General features: G+C 39.3%; 1 protein-coding gene across 1 annotated transcript in view; it reads right to left on the bottom strand.

The window, feature by feature from the left end:
* LOC126106761 (CLK4-associating serine/arginine rich protein) overlaps positions 1 to 15495 on the bottom strand; it is a 120508-nt gene that overhangs the window by 18571 nt on the left and 86442 nt on the right. The window contains exons 12-14 of the mRNA XM_049913134.1: positions 12886 to 12996; positions 8637 to 8679; positions 2703 to 2769 (exon numbers count right to left, since the gene is read on the bottom strand). Coding sequence (XP_049769091.1) covers positions 2703 to 2769; positions 8637 to 8679; positions 12886 to 12996 — 221 coding nt within the window. The remainder of the gene's footprint in view (positions 1 to 2702; positions 2770 to 8636; positions 8680 to 12885; positions 12997 to 15495) is intronic.

The following is a 15495-nucleotide window of genomic DNA, read 5'->3' as shown; positions in this document are numbered from 1 at the left end:
ACGCCAAAGACAAACTGCCTTTAGCACAACTAGAGACATCTGAAAATGTCCATGTTAACTGCTGGCTTGGACAGTTGCTTTCCCACTAAATTCTAAACAGAATTTGTATCCCTTCAGAACACCTATACTGCTGAGACCTGCTATTCCAGGTAAGTACAAAAGATTCTTTGCCATGTCAGCATCAACCGAATTCTTCATTATCATCCGTAACACCTCTCACCATGAAGGTTAAATGATGATACATACAAAAGATAGATGTTATCACTGCATTATACAGCTACCGAATTTTCTTCCCGGCAAGAAAAAATTTACACAATAGATATCCACTTCCACTTTGTCACTTCTCAATTCCAAACAAGAAGAATCAATCACCACTCAATATTAGGTACCTAACGACACTCTCAAATTCTAAATCAATGACATTGTTATTTAAGATAAATCACAGCTGATGCACTTTATAAGCATCAATGCAATTGCACTTTTCTGCAGAAAGCTGGGATTAATTCCAAATTAAGTCAGACGAAATTGCGTAAATCAGGAACGTGTACAGTTCCATCTAACTGAATGTATTCACTAAGAACTACCGAAAAAAGTATTAGTGGCAGAAAAATGTTTATTCTACATCAAAATGGGCAAAATATTAAGTATATGATTATAACAACAGGAAATATGAGGAAAGACAGGAGAGATCAGAACGAATAAAAAGATACTGGGCAGTTAAGAAGGAACGAAACACGCGCTTACTGAAGAAGAGGTCCAATAAGGCTGTAAAATCAAATAATAATAAGAAGAATAAGAATTTAGGAGGAGAGTACAATAGCAACAAATATTCCATTTGATCTAAAGTATCCAGACACCCCTATATACTGTGGAATTGACCACTAGATGTCACAAGAGGCAAAGCAACCAATATAAGAGGAGGTGGGGAGTGTTATGTTGTCAGTAAAGGAGCAGCAGAATGGGTCAGACAGGAGATTTCAGTAACTTCAAATGTGGATTAGTCATCAAATGTCACCAGAGTAACAAGTCCATCAGGGACATGTTAACCGTTCTAAGGCTACCCAACTACAATGCTGCCAATGTGATTGTGAAGTGGGAACGCAAAGGGACAACCACAGGCAAATAAAGACTAGGCAGACTTCAAGTGTTGAAAGACAGGAACAGTCAGGCACTGTAGAGGATGGTTGTGAAAATTCACACAAAATCAGTGTAAGGAATGACTCTTGAGTTCGTAAGTGCTACCAGCAGTCCAGCCCGCACAATGACTGTGCGTACGGAGTTATCATCACGTGCACGTGTGTGCCAACAGTGATGTACAGAGGAGGCAGTGTTATGGTACGGTGGTGGTTTTCGTGGTTTGGGTGCGGTCCATTATTGCGCTTAAGAAAATGCTAAATGTTGAAAATGAACACATTTTACAGCAATGTGTACTGCACACAGTAGAGGAACAGTTCATAGATGATGACCAACTGCGTCAGCATGTCAATGCTGCATCTGTGAGGCACGGTTTGTGGACAATATCAGAATAACATTCCCGACATGGACTAACCTGTCCAGAGTCCTGACCTGAACCCATGGAACACCTATGGGATAGGAAACTTCCTGGCAGATTAAAACTGTGTGCCCAACCGAGACTCGAACTCGGAACCTTTGCCTTTCGCGGGCAAGTGCTCTACCATCTGAGCTACCGAAGCACGACTCACGCCCGGTACTCACAGCTTTACTTCTGCCAGTATCTCGTCTCCTACCTTCCAAACTTTACAGAAGCTCTCCTGCGAACCTTGCAGAACTAGCACTCCTGAAAGAAAGGATATAGCAGAGACATGGCTTAGCCACAGACTGGGGGATGTTTCCAGAATGAGATTTTCACTCTGTAGCGGAGTGTGCGCTGATATGAAACTTCCTGGTAGATTAATCTGCCAGGAAGTTTCATATCAGCGCACACTCCGCTGCAGAGTGAAAATCTCATTCTGGAAACCTATGGGATAGCTAGAACATTGACTTTGCTCCAGACCCTCCAGTGTCCACTATCAATACCTTCTCCAATTTCGGCACTTGAGCAAGAATGGGCTGTCATTCCTCCACAGACATAAGACAACTCACTGAAAATATCTGCAGCAGTGTTCAAGTTATCATAAAGGTGAAGAGTTGCATGTCCCCAACTAATGTCTACTAATAAGTCCAGATACTTTCCATCAGACAGTATAGATATACAAAGCCTGAATACATCAACAAATATTAACTTCTAACTTTTATCTTAAGCAAATGAAATGATTCTTACAACAAGGGCCTCAGAAGTTAGTCAGTTAAGTGACTACAGGTTAGTTGTAAAAAGAACTGAGATCTGAGACCCTGGCCTTATTTTGGTGTTATTTCTACATGGTCATGCCATAGTCTACCTTCTTTGGAGGTAGACCACACAACCTTTACGTCCAATCTATTTAAAATATAAGTCCTTTGTACCCTTTCCTGTTCTTTTCAGGTAGAACAACATCCAATTCCTTGATTCCCAAAGAATCACTCACCTATTTTTATATGCGAATCTACTGATTCCCAGTACGTAAACATTCTATCTGTACATGGATGTAGTTTCATTTCCAACTGCCATTTAGACAAGTGCTTTTGATAACAATGTCCATCTTATTCATGAGAAAATACATAAATACATGGGACATACCCCCAAAAACTGCAATGTTACTTACACTGTCTGTTCAACAGAGCTTGCATCTTCTTCTTAAGCCGCTCCTGTGGTGTAAGTTTTGAAGCAGGCTGTAACATATATCATCGTGTAGTAGGACACTAAGCTTCACAAAAATCTATGGTTACCACAGAGCTGTATGCTGGCATTTTCTGATTCAAACTGAAACACACACACACACACACACCACTCTAAACATAAGACAGTAACAGTGGGAGCACCGTAACTTGTCAAATTTCAACTAGGAACCATGAGAACACCCCAAATGTTACCTACTTTCAGCATATGCAACAGTCTAAATACTCCAACATCCAACTCTAATGAAGGTTTTTTGTAGAGTGTGTTATTATGGTACTGCTTGGAAAATTTGAAGTCTCTTTGCACCTTCTTTCATCAAATTTTTCATTTTTAAGAGTCTTTTCTGCTCATAAGACCTTTAGTTCTTCATCTGATTTTGCTGAATAAATTTACGATGTGAAACTAGGGAAAGTGTTCCGAGTCCCACAACCACTACAACTATACTTATCTCCTACAAACAGGTGCTCTGTATCTTTTCTGCTCATTTCATTAATTGGAACTTTCTGTAAGTTTTGCTTCCTCACAGCTCCTCTCTAGAGCAAAGCATGAAAGACCATTAAACCTGGGGAATTCACAATCCTCAGAATACTATTGCTACTGCTTCCTATAGTCTACTTAAGACATCTGCTACACCTTATTTGTTTACAGTTTCCTCAACACTATCACAATTCTTTAAGTATCCATTTCAACGTGCCTTTAAAGGCGATCACTGCTACAAGTACTTTGGGAGCTTTTCAATAAGGACAAACCAACAGACATAAAAATAAGTGCATATTTAACATATGCCAACAGACTATTTTACAAAACTTTTTGGCAGATTAAAACTCCTGACCGGGACTCTAACTCAGGACCTTTGTCTTTTGCGGACGTGTGTTCCAACAACAGAGCTACCCAAGCACGACTCCCAACCCATTCTCACAGTTTTACTTCTGCCAGTACCTCATTTCCAGCCCTCCACAAAAGCTCTCCTGTGAACTTTTCAAGACCAGAGGAAAGGGTATTAGCAACAGTCTGGGGGATGTTTCTGGAGTTGTGCTTGGGTAGCTCAGTTGGTAAAGCAAAGGTCCTGAGTTCAAGTCTAAGGCTGGCACATAGTTTTAATCTGCCATACGTTTAATCTGCCAGGCAGTTTCATATCAGCACACACTCCAGTGCAGAGTGAAAATTTCATTCAGACAGCATTTTACAGTTATACCACAATCACAAACAAATGATATTCAACACCAACTTCAAAACTCACATCTATTTACTATATAACTGGTACTATTGTTTGGTTGTGAAACTTAACAGTTTTGGAAGAAGTATTGGACTTTTGAACAATAAAGATTGTAGAGAATGTGGGATTGCACAAAAAAAATGAACCACAGGAGTTGTACAACACCATAACATCATCACACAGGTAAAGGAAAAACGACCAATTTGGCTCGGCCATAATTTTTTAATTATCACCTCAAAAACATTAAGTTACGTAGGCCTAGTTAATTTTTTGTTTGTTTGCTGGTATGTCGGCACTTCTGGTGGACATCAAAATCCTGATGTCACATTACAACAGCATGCTACTACAGGAGACAGGATTACTAACATGTAGCTGCAAACAAACAAAAAATTAATTACTTAATTTCACTTTTTTGAGGGGATAGTTAAAACACGATGACTACCCTTTGTAGACTACCTAATACAGAATTCTCTAGAAAATAACATAATGTGAAGAAAAGGAAGACCCAGATGATGACTGGAATGACGTAAGATGGATATTGACACCAAATTGACAACAAGTGCAATAGGTAGGAAAAAAAGTTGATGAGTCTTGTGAAGTGGGAATGTGATTAATAATGACCTTGTAAAAGATGACAATGCAGAGAATGCTTAACATTTAGAAATAAGAGCAGAATATTTTATGGACATATCTTTTGACCATGAGGAACAGTACATAATGGTCTGCTTCTCCACCAGTTTGCTGAAGTTGGTAATCAGCATTTTGCACAAACAGTGATTCACAAAGTTGTACTGTTTACTGTATCTTGAGTCACATACCTGCAAGAAATGTTATGCAATTTTCTGGCATGTTTTCTGAAATAATTGAGTTTTGCGATTTACAAAAAACATCAGGTAATTGTGGAAGTTATTTCAGTTCTGCATCACCATCATACTGAGGCTCAATACTTTATAAATCAATTACTAAAGAATCCAGTGGCAATCACTTTCCATTCACACTTCAAATACCCACACAGCTAAATGTACACCATCTTGCTGTTGTTTGCAGCATCAAAAGTGTAAATGATGTGAGGCAGAACACTGAGTATAGTTCTTCTGACTAACAAGTGGGTTAGTATAAAAATTTCATTGTCTACTTACGGTAATTCTTTTTTTAATACTAAGAAACCACAGTTTCGATTAGTAGGTGCACTTAATATTGTGTGAATTCTTCTCTAGTAAATTCCCAAATTACTGGTGAATCTTTCACCGGCATTCCTGACGCTGGATAATGGTCTACTCTAGATGTTTCCACGTATTATAGTCTTCTACACACATTCCAACAAAATGACCACAAGTATCAGATGACAACTTCCTCCCCCCCCCCCCCCCCCCCCTTTTAAAGACTCCTTGACAAATCTCTACTTTTAATATATTCCGGTTATTAAAATTTACACACTGTTTCATTGACATATCTTAAAATCTGTTCAAAGAAGTTAACATTGTCTGTTATAAACAGTCATCATATTTTCTTTGATAGGTTATACAATGCAGATACGCAAGTAGTTTTTCATCAAAAGCCATGGCAAGTGGCTGAACTAGTGCTGTTCTGCATCACAACATAAACCCCACCCTCTTCATAATCGTCAACCATCAGCTCATATTCGCTTTGAATTCCACAACGCAAAACGTTGGGAAATTTCCTTATCTTCAGCAGCCTCATTTGGACAATTTCTCGAGTAGTCAGGACACCTCAGTTGTTATTCTCTCATACTTACTGAATAACCTGCTGCATCAATTCATGAAACATTCCCAGATTTCGTCCCCTGAAAATCTGGTGTGCACAAACGGTGTTGTGAAATTTATTTGTCATCTGACGCCACCAACGAACACTCACTTCTTTACCATCAAACTGTCTTTGAGCTGTACAGTTCTTTATGGCCTCTGCATTATGAATAACCATTAACATAAAATTAATTTCGTATTTTCTCCATGACACAATTGTAAACTGCAGACTCTTAGGTCACTGTTTCTCAACAGTCACAGTTGTTATTTTCATCTCTTCTCAATCACTACAATTTACTATTCATACAGCATTATAGAAACAAAATAATGAAAGTATGTTATTATCTTGGCTCCTTAGAGCTGAATCAGGAGAAATATGAACAGTGTACTTCAGCACCTGCTGTCAACACTGAAAATAAAAAACGTTACATATTTAAGTCAAAATTAATTTGTCTCCTACAGAAATACACATGTTTGTAGAGTATTCGCCCATCCCTAAAGTTAGTTCAGTTCTGATTACATTCACATTCAGCTGAATTGCAATTTCAATGTGATAAATGTTCATAAAAAGCAAGGTATGTGGGATGCATACTCGCAATAAAATTCATTGCCAACTCACCCCTGTCCTCCCCACATTTGGCCATGCTGGTGAAACTGCACCCCATCCCACTCTCCTTAAATCATTAAATTAAATATGCATGTGACCCAACTACTAAAGTTCATTTGTGAATTTAAGATGACTCCAATTTGTTTGTTTGTTTTCCTGTCTCTCTTGGTAATTTCAAACAAGAATCTCTCAATCAGTTTTTGAATGAAGAATGAATCTTTCGCTCTGCAGCAGTGTGCACTGTTTTGGAACTTCCTGGGAGATTAAAACTGTGCGCTGGACTGGGATTCGAATTCATCACCTTTCCCTCTGCAGGCTATGCTCTCACTGACTGAGCTAGTAATGAGAGCCACAACCCACAGTAACAGCATTAAAAATCTGTGTAGCACTGTTATGCCGAAACTAGTGAACTTAAGTACAGCACAAAACATACTTAGAAATCCTTCATTCCAGTTTGTACTTTTTCACAGAGTATCTCTCATTCACATATTTGACGTAACTTTTTATTTCTGAACACTTCTGATGCTAAAGAAAGAGTGAATTACAAACTGGTCTGCTAATGACTAGCATCCCATTCCCCAGGTGAAGAGTGAAACTGGCACACTGTGGCAGGAGTCCTCAATATATGAAGAGATATTGGGAGGTCATGCTAACCTGAGAGTACAGCACAGCTGTCAGTAAGGCACAAACACCAGTTGAAGGAGGATCCAAAAATGCATGCTTTCCTGTCACCACATCTGCTCAACCGAAATGAGATCTAGTAAGTCTGGTGTCAATCCTGCACTCTTGTACCTGTGGTCTGTTCACTGAAGCCCTCCACGTCTTGGGAGTGGTCAGATACAAACAACAATTTTACATATACAAACTCCTGCATATGGCCTGCTAGCTTTATCTTCGGATCATTTCCTTGTGACAATTGGTGACCAACATCGGGGCAGTTCCATTTCTCCCTACATAAATATACTGCATGTGAGTCTACAATGACACTAGGAAAAGGGATCTATCATTTCGTATGTTCGACATTGCCATTTACTAGCATGCACAACTACTCTCATAAACTCGTGTGGCCTTTATCCTAACTGAGAGCACTAAATAAAGGTGACGTTGCTCCCAAGCAAATTTCTACAACCCATAACATGAATGACTTCATTTGAAAGCAAACTGTATTACAAGACAATAATGTATCACCATTATCAATATTTTTTTACAGATTCATGAGTCCTGTATGAGATAGTAATATTTCAATGGAGAATTTCTGTCACAATAGTGAAAGGTTGTCATTTTAGAAGTAAATATAATGAGAACAAGAATTCTTGTGAAGAAGTCACCAGTATCCTGAGAACTGGCTAAAAAATATTTTACTGTTTGGATTATATTTTCTTTCAGTCTACTTTTTGCACGATCGATCATTTAGGAAGCTTTTTGTTGTAATAAGCAACAACTTTCTTGTAGCAAGAATGTGCTAATGTTCAGTATCTCCCCCACTTAACTTTGTGCAATGGGTCACACTATATAGAATATTACAATAGGATGGATCACACAATCTGACTTCTAGACTGTTAATACAGTTTCTAGGAGGCATGCCTGCTTAATACAATGCACAAGAAAATTCACATAACAGTAAAAGACGGTTTCATTTATTACACACAAAATAATATAAAGAAATAGTAGTTGATATGAATGCCTCAAGATGCTTAGAAACCAATCCTATCTGAAAAAGACAATGTTGATTTTATAAGAGAAAGAGGTGCCAAGCCATTAAAATTTTCCTACTACTACTACTACTAGTACTACTACTAGTACTTGCACTGCTATTATCTGCAATAAATCACTAAAACTTATACGCTAAACAACTTGATGTTAATATTTAGCTCACAGAGCCACAAATCATTTGTTAACTGCTGCTCCTTAATACACGGTTTCTACAAATGTGTCAAACAGATCCAAATTTGAACTCAAAGAGAAAAATTAGATGTGCAAATGGATGCAAATGTAATACACTTCAACTCGCGTACATCAAAATTACATTAAATTGCATGCAACAAGGACGGATTAAATTTATGATAATTTCATTCAGTTTGAACATGTCTACCACCGATCACCATCAAGCACTGCATTCCCAAAGATCCCAAATACTAACTATTTCCAGTAATTAAAACATTAATTACTGTGCTCTTATAGCACACGTCGGCAGAAGAGCACGTTGCAATTAAAGGACAAATTTAACAGTCTAAAAACAATAGTTTAAAAAAATATATAGTGATTCTTACTGACTTTGGTTCCGGCACCAGAATTACCAAACCCTGTATTCATTATCCTGGAACAAATGAAATACAAATAATATTTAGTGTTCTCGATTTCAGAAGCCACACATTACTTTAAAAAGCCAAAGTAAAAACTAAAGTGTAGGAATCAAATACCGAACAGCATTGAAATGCATTAGATTCTTGATGCAATCACCCACAGAGCAAAACAGTAATTATTCTGTAGCAAAGTTCTGGTACTTACTGGAAAGCACAAGCTTTGAGTCACCAAAGGCACACACAAAAAGAAATAAAACCAGGTAGTTTTTGGAGCAATTGTTTTTCAAACTAGAGCACATGTGCACGCATGCACACACGCACATGCCATTGCCAGTGCTGCATTTCTGCAGGTGGAGGAGGGTAAGGTGGGGGTTGTGTCACTTTGGGAGGGTGCAGGGAGAGAGACGGGTATTTGGGACAGGGTGGGAGGGGGGCAGAGGAGGGTTGAAGATGGACAGTTTGGGGAACGAAGGAGGCAGCCACTTTTCCAGTCAGGAATATTGAAGGGAGGTGTGGCAAATGAACAGGATAGGCATCTGATGTGATGTGTAAGGAGCCAGTGGGATGTGGTGCACACTGTAGGTAACACAGTGACACGAATTTTAAGTTGTGGTGACAGGATGGAGGGACGGGAAACTGTTGGAAGGAGGGTGTCGAGACAGTGGGTTAAAAGAGATTAAGGCCAGGGCGATTGTGGGAGCAAAGAACTTGTTGCAGGGACAACTCCAATCTGCATAGTTGAGAGAAGCCTGTGGTGGAGGGAAGGATACAGGTAGCCCGGCCACTGAAATTGTGCACGTAGTGCTCTGCTGCATTTTGTGGCACCAGCTGGTCAATTCTGTTCTCCGCAACAGTTTGGTAGTGGCCGTTAATCCTGTTAGACAGCTGGTTGGTAGTCACGTTGACATAAAAACCTGTGCAATGATTGCAGCACAGCTGGTATATGAAATGGCTGCTTTCACATGTGGCCAGGCTTCTGAAGTGGAATGATCTGTGATGAAACTGGGGGAGGAAATGCTGGGTGGTGGATTGGGCAGGTCTTGTACTGTGGTCTTCCACAGCAATATGGTATCTGTAACAAGGGACGGGGAGTGGCATAGGGATGGACTAGGCTGTTACACAGGTTGGGTGGAGAACAGAACACCACTTTAGGAGAGACGGGAGGCCAGGCCACCAGTGAAAGCAACTATGTCATATACCAAATCTGCCGGAAACACTGCACAGTTTTTTATGTCGGCACTGCCACCGACCAGCTGTCCGTCAGCATTAATAGCCACCAACAAATTGTTGTCAAGAACAAAGTTGACCACCCAGTGACACAACATGCAGCTGAGCAAACATGTTCAATTTCAATGGGTCAACGAATAAAATGGAGGATGTACTTTATTCTCATAATTTTGGAGAACATTCTCAGATTCGCACAAATGGAGTGAGTGGGAGAATATATTTCACGTGAGAATGTTCAAAGCTTGAGAAAAAAAGAGTGGGGGAAGTAGCCCAATGCAACAAAATTATCCAATTTTGTACAAATAACTCCAGAGAACTTTCTCACTAATGGAGAACAGTCTCCATTTTCTGAACTGAGCTCTGTAGCATACTTTTAGCTGAACAAGTTCTATTGCAATTAAGTTTTACAGAATTTTTTTTCCAGTAAAAATAGCACAGTTGTGTTGCTCAGAAGGCGAAACAAGATACACGTTAGCCAGAAAGAATACTGAAGAGAGAAACTACAGAAGTTTAGACTGGCTTAACAATAAAAACATGATTTAGCTGGGGAACTCCATTCCTGAAAATCACGAAAGAAGAGAGGGCTACGATTCAAACGAGGCAAAAATGAAAACGTGTTTGCACTATTTAGAAGATTCAGGTTTTCATGCTGGTGTAGGAGAACACTTAGGTATACTCCAGACAACAGTGTAACTGACATTTTCAGATGCATATCATCATATTTTCTCATATCATAAATCTTACATTTCGTTACATTAGAAATAAATAGGTGGACCAAAAAATGTATTAACTGGTTTATTACAACCTTATCAGTCTGTTTCTCCTAATAGAACTGCACAGGCAATCACTTCAGTACTTGATGCGTGAGCAGACCATTACGCATTATATTTAACCAAAATTTTCCCATGTTAAAAAAAAACTCTGACAGAGTTCTGGTCTGGAGAAGGTGAGAATGTGATGTATCCTTAAGATTTCACTCTCATATTGCACACACCTAACTTCAATAACAAAGAAGTTTCCCGCGTGTCAAAAACTTGGTAACATCGTCAGAAAATGCATTTCTGTGAACTGTCTGTATACCGTTGTCATTACAAAACTAAAACTAAAACGTAGTGCAACTCATCCAGAACATGTTGATACCAGTTCTACATCTGTATACTGAATAATTTGACGGTTTGAGCAATCTGAACGAGATGTAAGATGATACGTATTCGGCGTCAGACATGGCAGATGACACGTACTGAGAACCTTCTCAAGAAGGAAGGTAGTGTGAACTTCCTTGTCAGAGAATAGTTCAAATATTTTTATGCATATGAAATTGAAAACTTTCTCACAGAATGTTCTTTTGCTCTGAGAATCCTCTCTGGTGAATGTCCTCTATTTTATTCGTATGAGAAAATGGCAGCTTCACAACCCAGATCATGCGTATCCTTCCTTACACCACCAGCTTCTCTAAACTATGCAGATAGGAGCTGTCCTCACAACACATTTTTTGTTCCCATAATTGTCCTGGCCTCAATCTCTGGTAATCCACAGCTGCCACACACTCCACCCAACAGTTTGTCTTCCGTCCAAACTGTCACGCGTCCCCGTGTCACCTCCAGTGTGTGTGCTGCTTTCCACTGCCACTGACAACCATGTATTATATTCCTAGCCTGTGCACCTGCCACAGCTCCCTCATACATTCCTTGCCCATAAACTGGAAATTCTAACTAACCACCCATCCCCAACTCCTCTTCTTCCCAACCCTACTCTCTGCCTACCGCTACTACCACACCCCCTCCACCCACCACACCCGTAAGCAGTGGCTGAAATGCAATTATTGCAGTTCAGTAGACTCAGGGCATACCGTTTAATGTCCTGTAAAAGTTTCATGTCAATGGCTACAGTGGTTCCTGAAATACAGGGAAGCCAAGTCACTAAATTTGACATTGTCGAGATAGTGTGTTCCAACGCCCCTTAACCACTTTGACATGTCTGCAATAGCTAACCACATGTACCTTAACAGACACAGACTAAGTGACACCAAAACAGCTGAACTGTACACTATACAGAAAACAAAGGTAAAATGCTTGATCTGCTAGACCAATCAGAAATAATGTTACATAAAGAAAAGGCTTCAAAAACTTGTTGAATGAAAAGAGTTTAGCAGTCATGCTTTTTTCAGTAATTTTGAAAGTTTATTTTTCCCACAGATAGAGTACTTAACAATGAAACCATTTCATAAAACACCGGCACATTTATCACATTCACAAACATTTGTATCAACAAGGACATCTATGTAAATAATAAAGTATCACCTTGTAAGTAATATCTTTGTATTTGTACAAATGCAACATCTTCACAGTCAAAATTCTTTGACTTGTTTTGAAATGTGTTCAAAAATGCGCTGTTTCAAAATGTTTCTGCACATGAGCCGTGTAACAGAAAGTGTGTGTTTGTACATAAACATTCTCCTACTACTAGGAACAGTAAGTTACTTTACGATTTATCATAGTTATCATAGTTTTATAAACTTTTATTTCATAATGTAGCATTTTTGTAATATGAAAATGTGCTCTTGCGAGGCCCAGAATGAAACGAAAAAAGTTGATGTAGACTGTCAAAGCATCTGAAGATGAGCACCCAGGGCTCGAAATGTATCGTGCATTTTAATACAATCATGATTTGTGGCTGAAGGTGGTTGTTCTTTATTATTACAAAAGTAATACAGTTAGGGAAGAAACACCGCAAACAAAGGATATAATTAAAATATATACTAAGTTTTGAAGACTGGGTGAGCAAAACAATGTAAGCAAGAAACAAATTACTGCAACTATATGCTATTACCTACCCTTCGTAGTTTACTGTTGAAGCTATAGTTGGCAAACTCTTCTGTTCAATACTGATTCACTAGTGATTATTTTTTAATATCTTAATTAAAGCATTACCTTAGCTACACACAATTATGAACATCTCATAAACAGATACAATGAATATTACTGTTAACATACTTGGGAGGTGGCACTGGTTTCACAACTTTTGGTGGAGATGGTTCCTTCTTCTCTTCAGTTTCAGAATCTTCCAATTCAGATGAAGAGGACTTTCCTCTTCTTCCATAATACCTGCACATAAACAACATATTTCATAAAAATAGCTGTATTTGTCAAATCTGATAATCCACTCTGCTAAAATACTAAAACAAAAAGGTCAAAAGTTCGATACAGCAACTATGTCCCCAAAGTAAAAACACGTTCTGCACCAAAATGAGAGAAAGTAATGTGAAAGATAAAAATTGATGTTCAATCCTAGTTGAGCATATCTATTTCATCTACCACCACATTTATCCACATTTAATGATTGCTAATGAGAAGATGTGGGCCAACATGAAAGTCACGCATTTGCATCGAACACCCCTCCCCCAGTTTACTCCAGTCAAGCATATCTCGTCCAGGGCTGAGAGATGCTTCTCAGCACGGAAGGCAAACTGCCTTCGTTGCCATAAGTGACAGTTTAGTGCCTAACCATTATATCACTGCTCAAAGGGGTTGAGGTTTTGAAAGTGTGCATACACACTGGAAATGCAGTTTGTTTTTTGGTTGTCCTTGTAAATTCTTTCAGAATTGCATCACTTGGCTATATCGCTGGACGAAAAAGAAGCAAGATGGTTGCTGTGGTGAGTAAACATGAGCCCATGTACAGTGATCCTACGTCTGCATTTGAAAGGGAAATCGGCACAGGATGAAATGGTGATAGAATATGGGGAAAATGAATCAGGATATGAGACTGAAAGAAGTGAACAGGGTCGTTTCAATATGATCACACAGATCTGGAACACATGCCACGAAGCAGCAGACTTGTCTCTGATAGAGGAAATGAGGATCACTCGAAATATAGAAGCTACGAGTTGTCCGATAGCAGTACCCTCAAACAATTATACAAGGAGCTTGTTATTGGCATAGGATCAATGTACAAGATCCTGCACAACAAACTGCATACAGATCCCCGTCTGGTTAACACTCATCCAAAGGAAGCATTACGTGACATGTTGAGAAAATGTTAATGATGTGTACGGACAAAGAATACAAGTATGCATTTTCCACCCATCTGATGCAATGGCTGCATGCCAAGTCCACCACTATGACACTGAAATAAACAACAGAGTACACACTGGAAGAATAGATTCCCCTCCACCACAGAAGGTTATGGGATCCGACTTACAGCCATTACAAGAAATCATCCACACAGACTACAAGAAAGGGACACACCATTATGGTGCAATATTTCCACAACTTTGGGACCAATCTGCAGCCTGCAATCAAGCAGAAGAGGTGAAGAAAAGGAGGACAGTCTAAGGTGCCTGACTCCTGTACGACAATGCATTCACTCACACCGCTCAAAGAACTATGGTTTTTTGTTCATGCCTATGCTACAATTTCTCACCATACCTAGATCATTAATCAGATCTGGCACCCAATTATTATTTCTTCTTCTTTCGAAATCAGAAGACATTGAAGTGTGGACATATCGTCAGTAATTATATGCTGATCGTTGTGGTAGAAAAGTTTTTCCAAAATCAAACAGAGAAATTCTATGACACGTGTACTTACTGATGGGGAAAAAAGTGAAAATTTGCAGGGATGTTATTTAGATTATGCCTAATAAATAAACAAAGGTTGATACTTCTATGCCCCCCTCCCCCCTTCCCAAAAAGGTACAAGCTTTACAAGCGCTCCTTGTAGATCATGTTGCAAATGCCTCAGCAACATTCACTTCCAGCACATCGATTCTTGTAGAGGCCTTCTGGCTTACACTACATCAAAGATTTAGGCTGGTCGTCCACTGCAACTGACTGCACAGGACTGTGAGAAGAAGCGATTAGGAGCCCAGGACGAACAATGCTGTGGAAAAGTGTCCACTACAAGCGACTAATTCATGCAACTACTGGCGACAGTGGGTGACTAGTGACTGAACTGCCTAGAATGGGATTAGTTGCTTGGAGTCACTTGCACTAGTCCACACTGTAACGGGCCAGTTACAAACATTTCTTTATTCCCCTTAAAATTTCAATTTAAAATGTGAAACACACACATTCATATAAGCAGGAACTCAGGTACTCATTCCAGCTAAGTGGCTGGAGATAGTTGTCATGTGTGCTTGCTTGTGCAATTTCTTTTTTCTTTTCATTTTTTTTTTCCCTGAAGAAGGTTTTGGCCGAAAGATATGTGTGAAACAGTCTTTTCGCTGTACCCGTCTGCAAATCAACGTGTCATCTTTACAGTGGGTAGCAATCTATTCTTTTTGTAATTGTTGATATTCCAACCCGGACTTTCTATCACTTAATTTAACAAATGCAAGGGATGATATGAATCTTAAGCTGTTGCTGAGTAGAGGTTCCTGTGAAAATCTGCAAATAAAGTGACCAGCTGATAGAGAGAGAGAGAGAGAGAGAGAGAGAGAGAGAGAGAGAGAGAGGGAGGGAGGGAGGGAGGGAGGGAGGGAGGGATAACAAATAACACACACACACAGTGATTTTTAATGCGCCATTTGGGAACATGATTTCAAACAAATTTTATACTATTAGCATTTAATAGTTAGTGCTAAAACTGCACAACATTGCCCAT

This window comes from Schistocerca cancellata, chromosome 10, assembly GCF_023864275.1.
Source record: "Schistocerca cancellata isolate TAMUIC-IGC-003103 chromosome 10, iqSchCanc2.1, whole genome shotgun sequence".
Lineage (NCBI taxonomy): Eukaryota > Metazoa > Arthropoda > Insecta > Orthoptera > Acrididae > Schistocerca > Schistocerca cancellata.
Note: the sequence above shows the minus strand (reverse complement) of the source record. Positions and strands in the feature narration are given on the sequence as shown.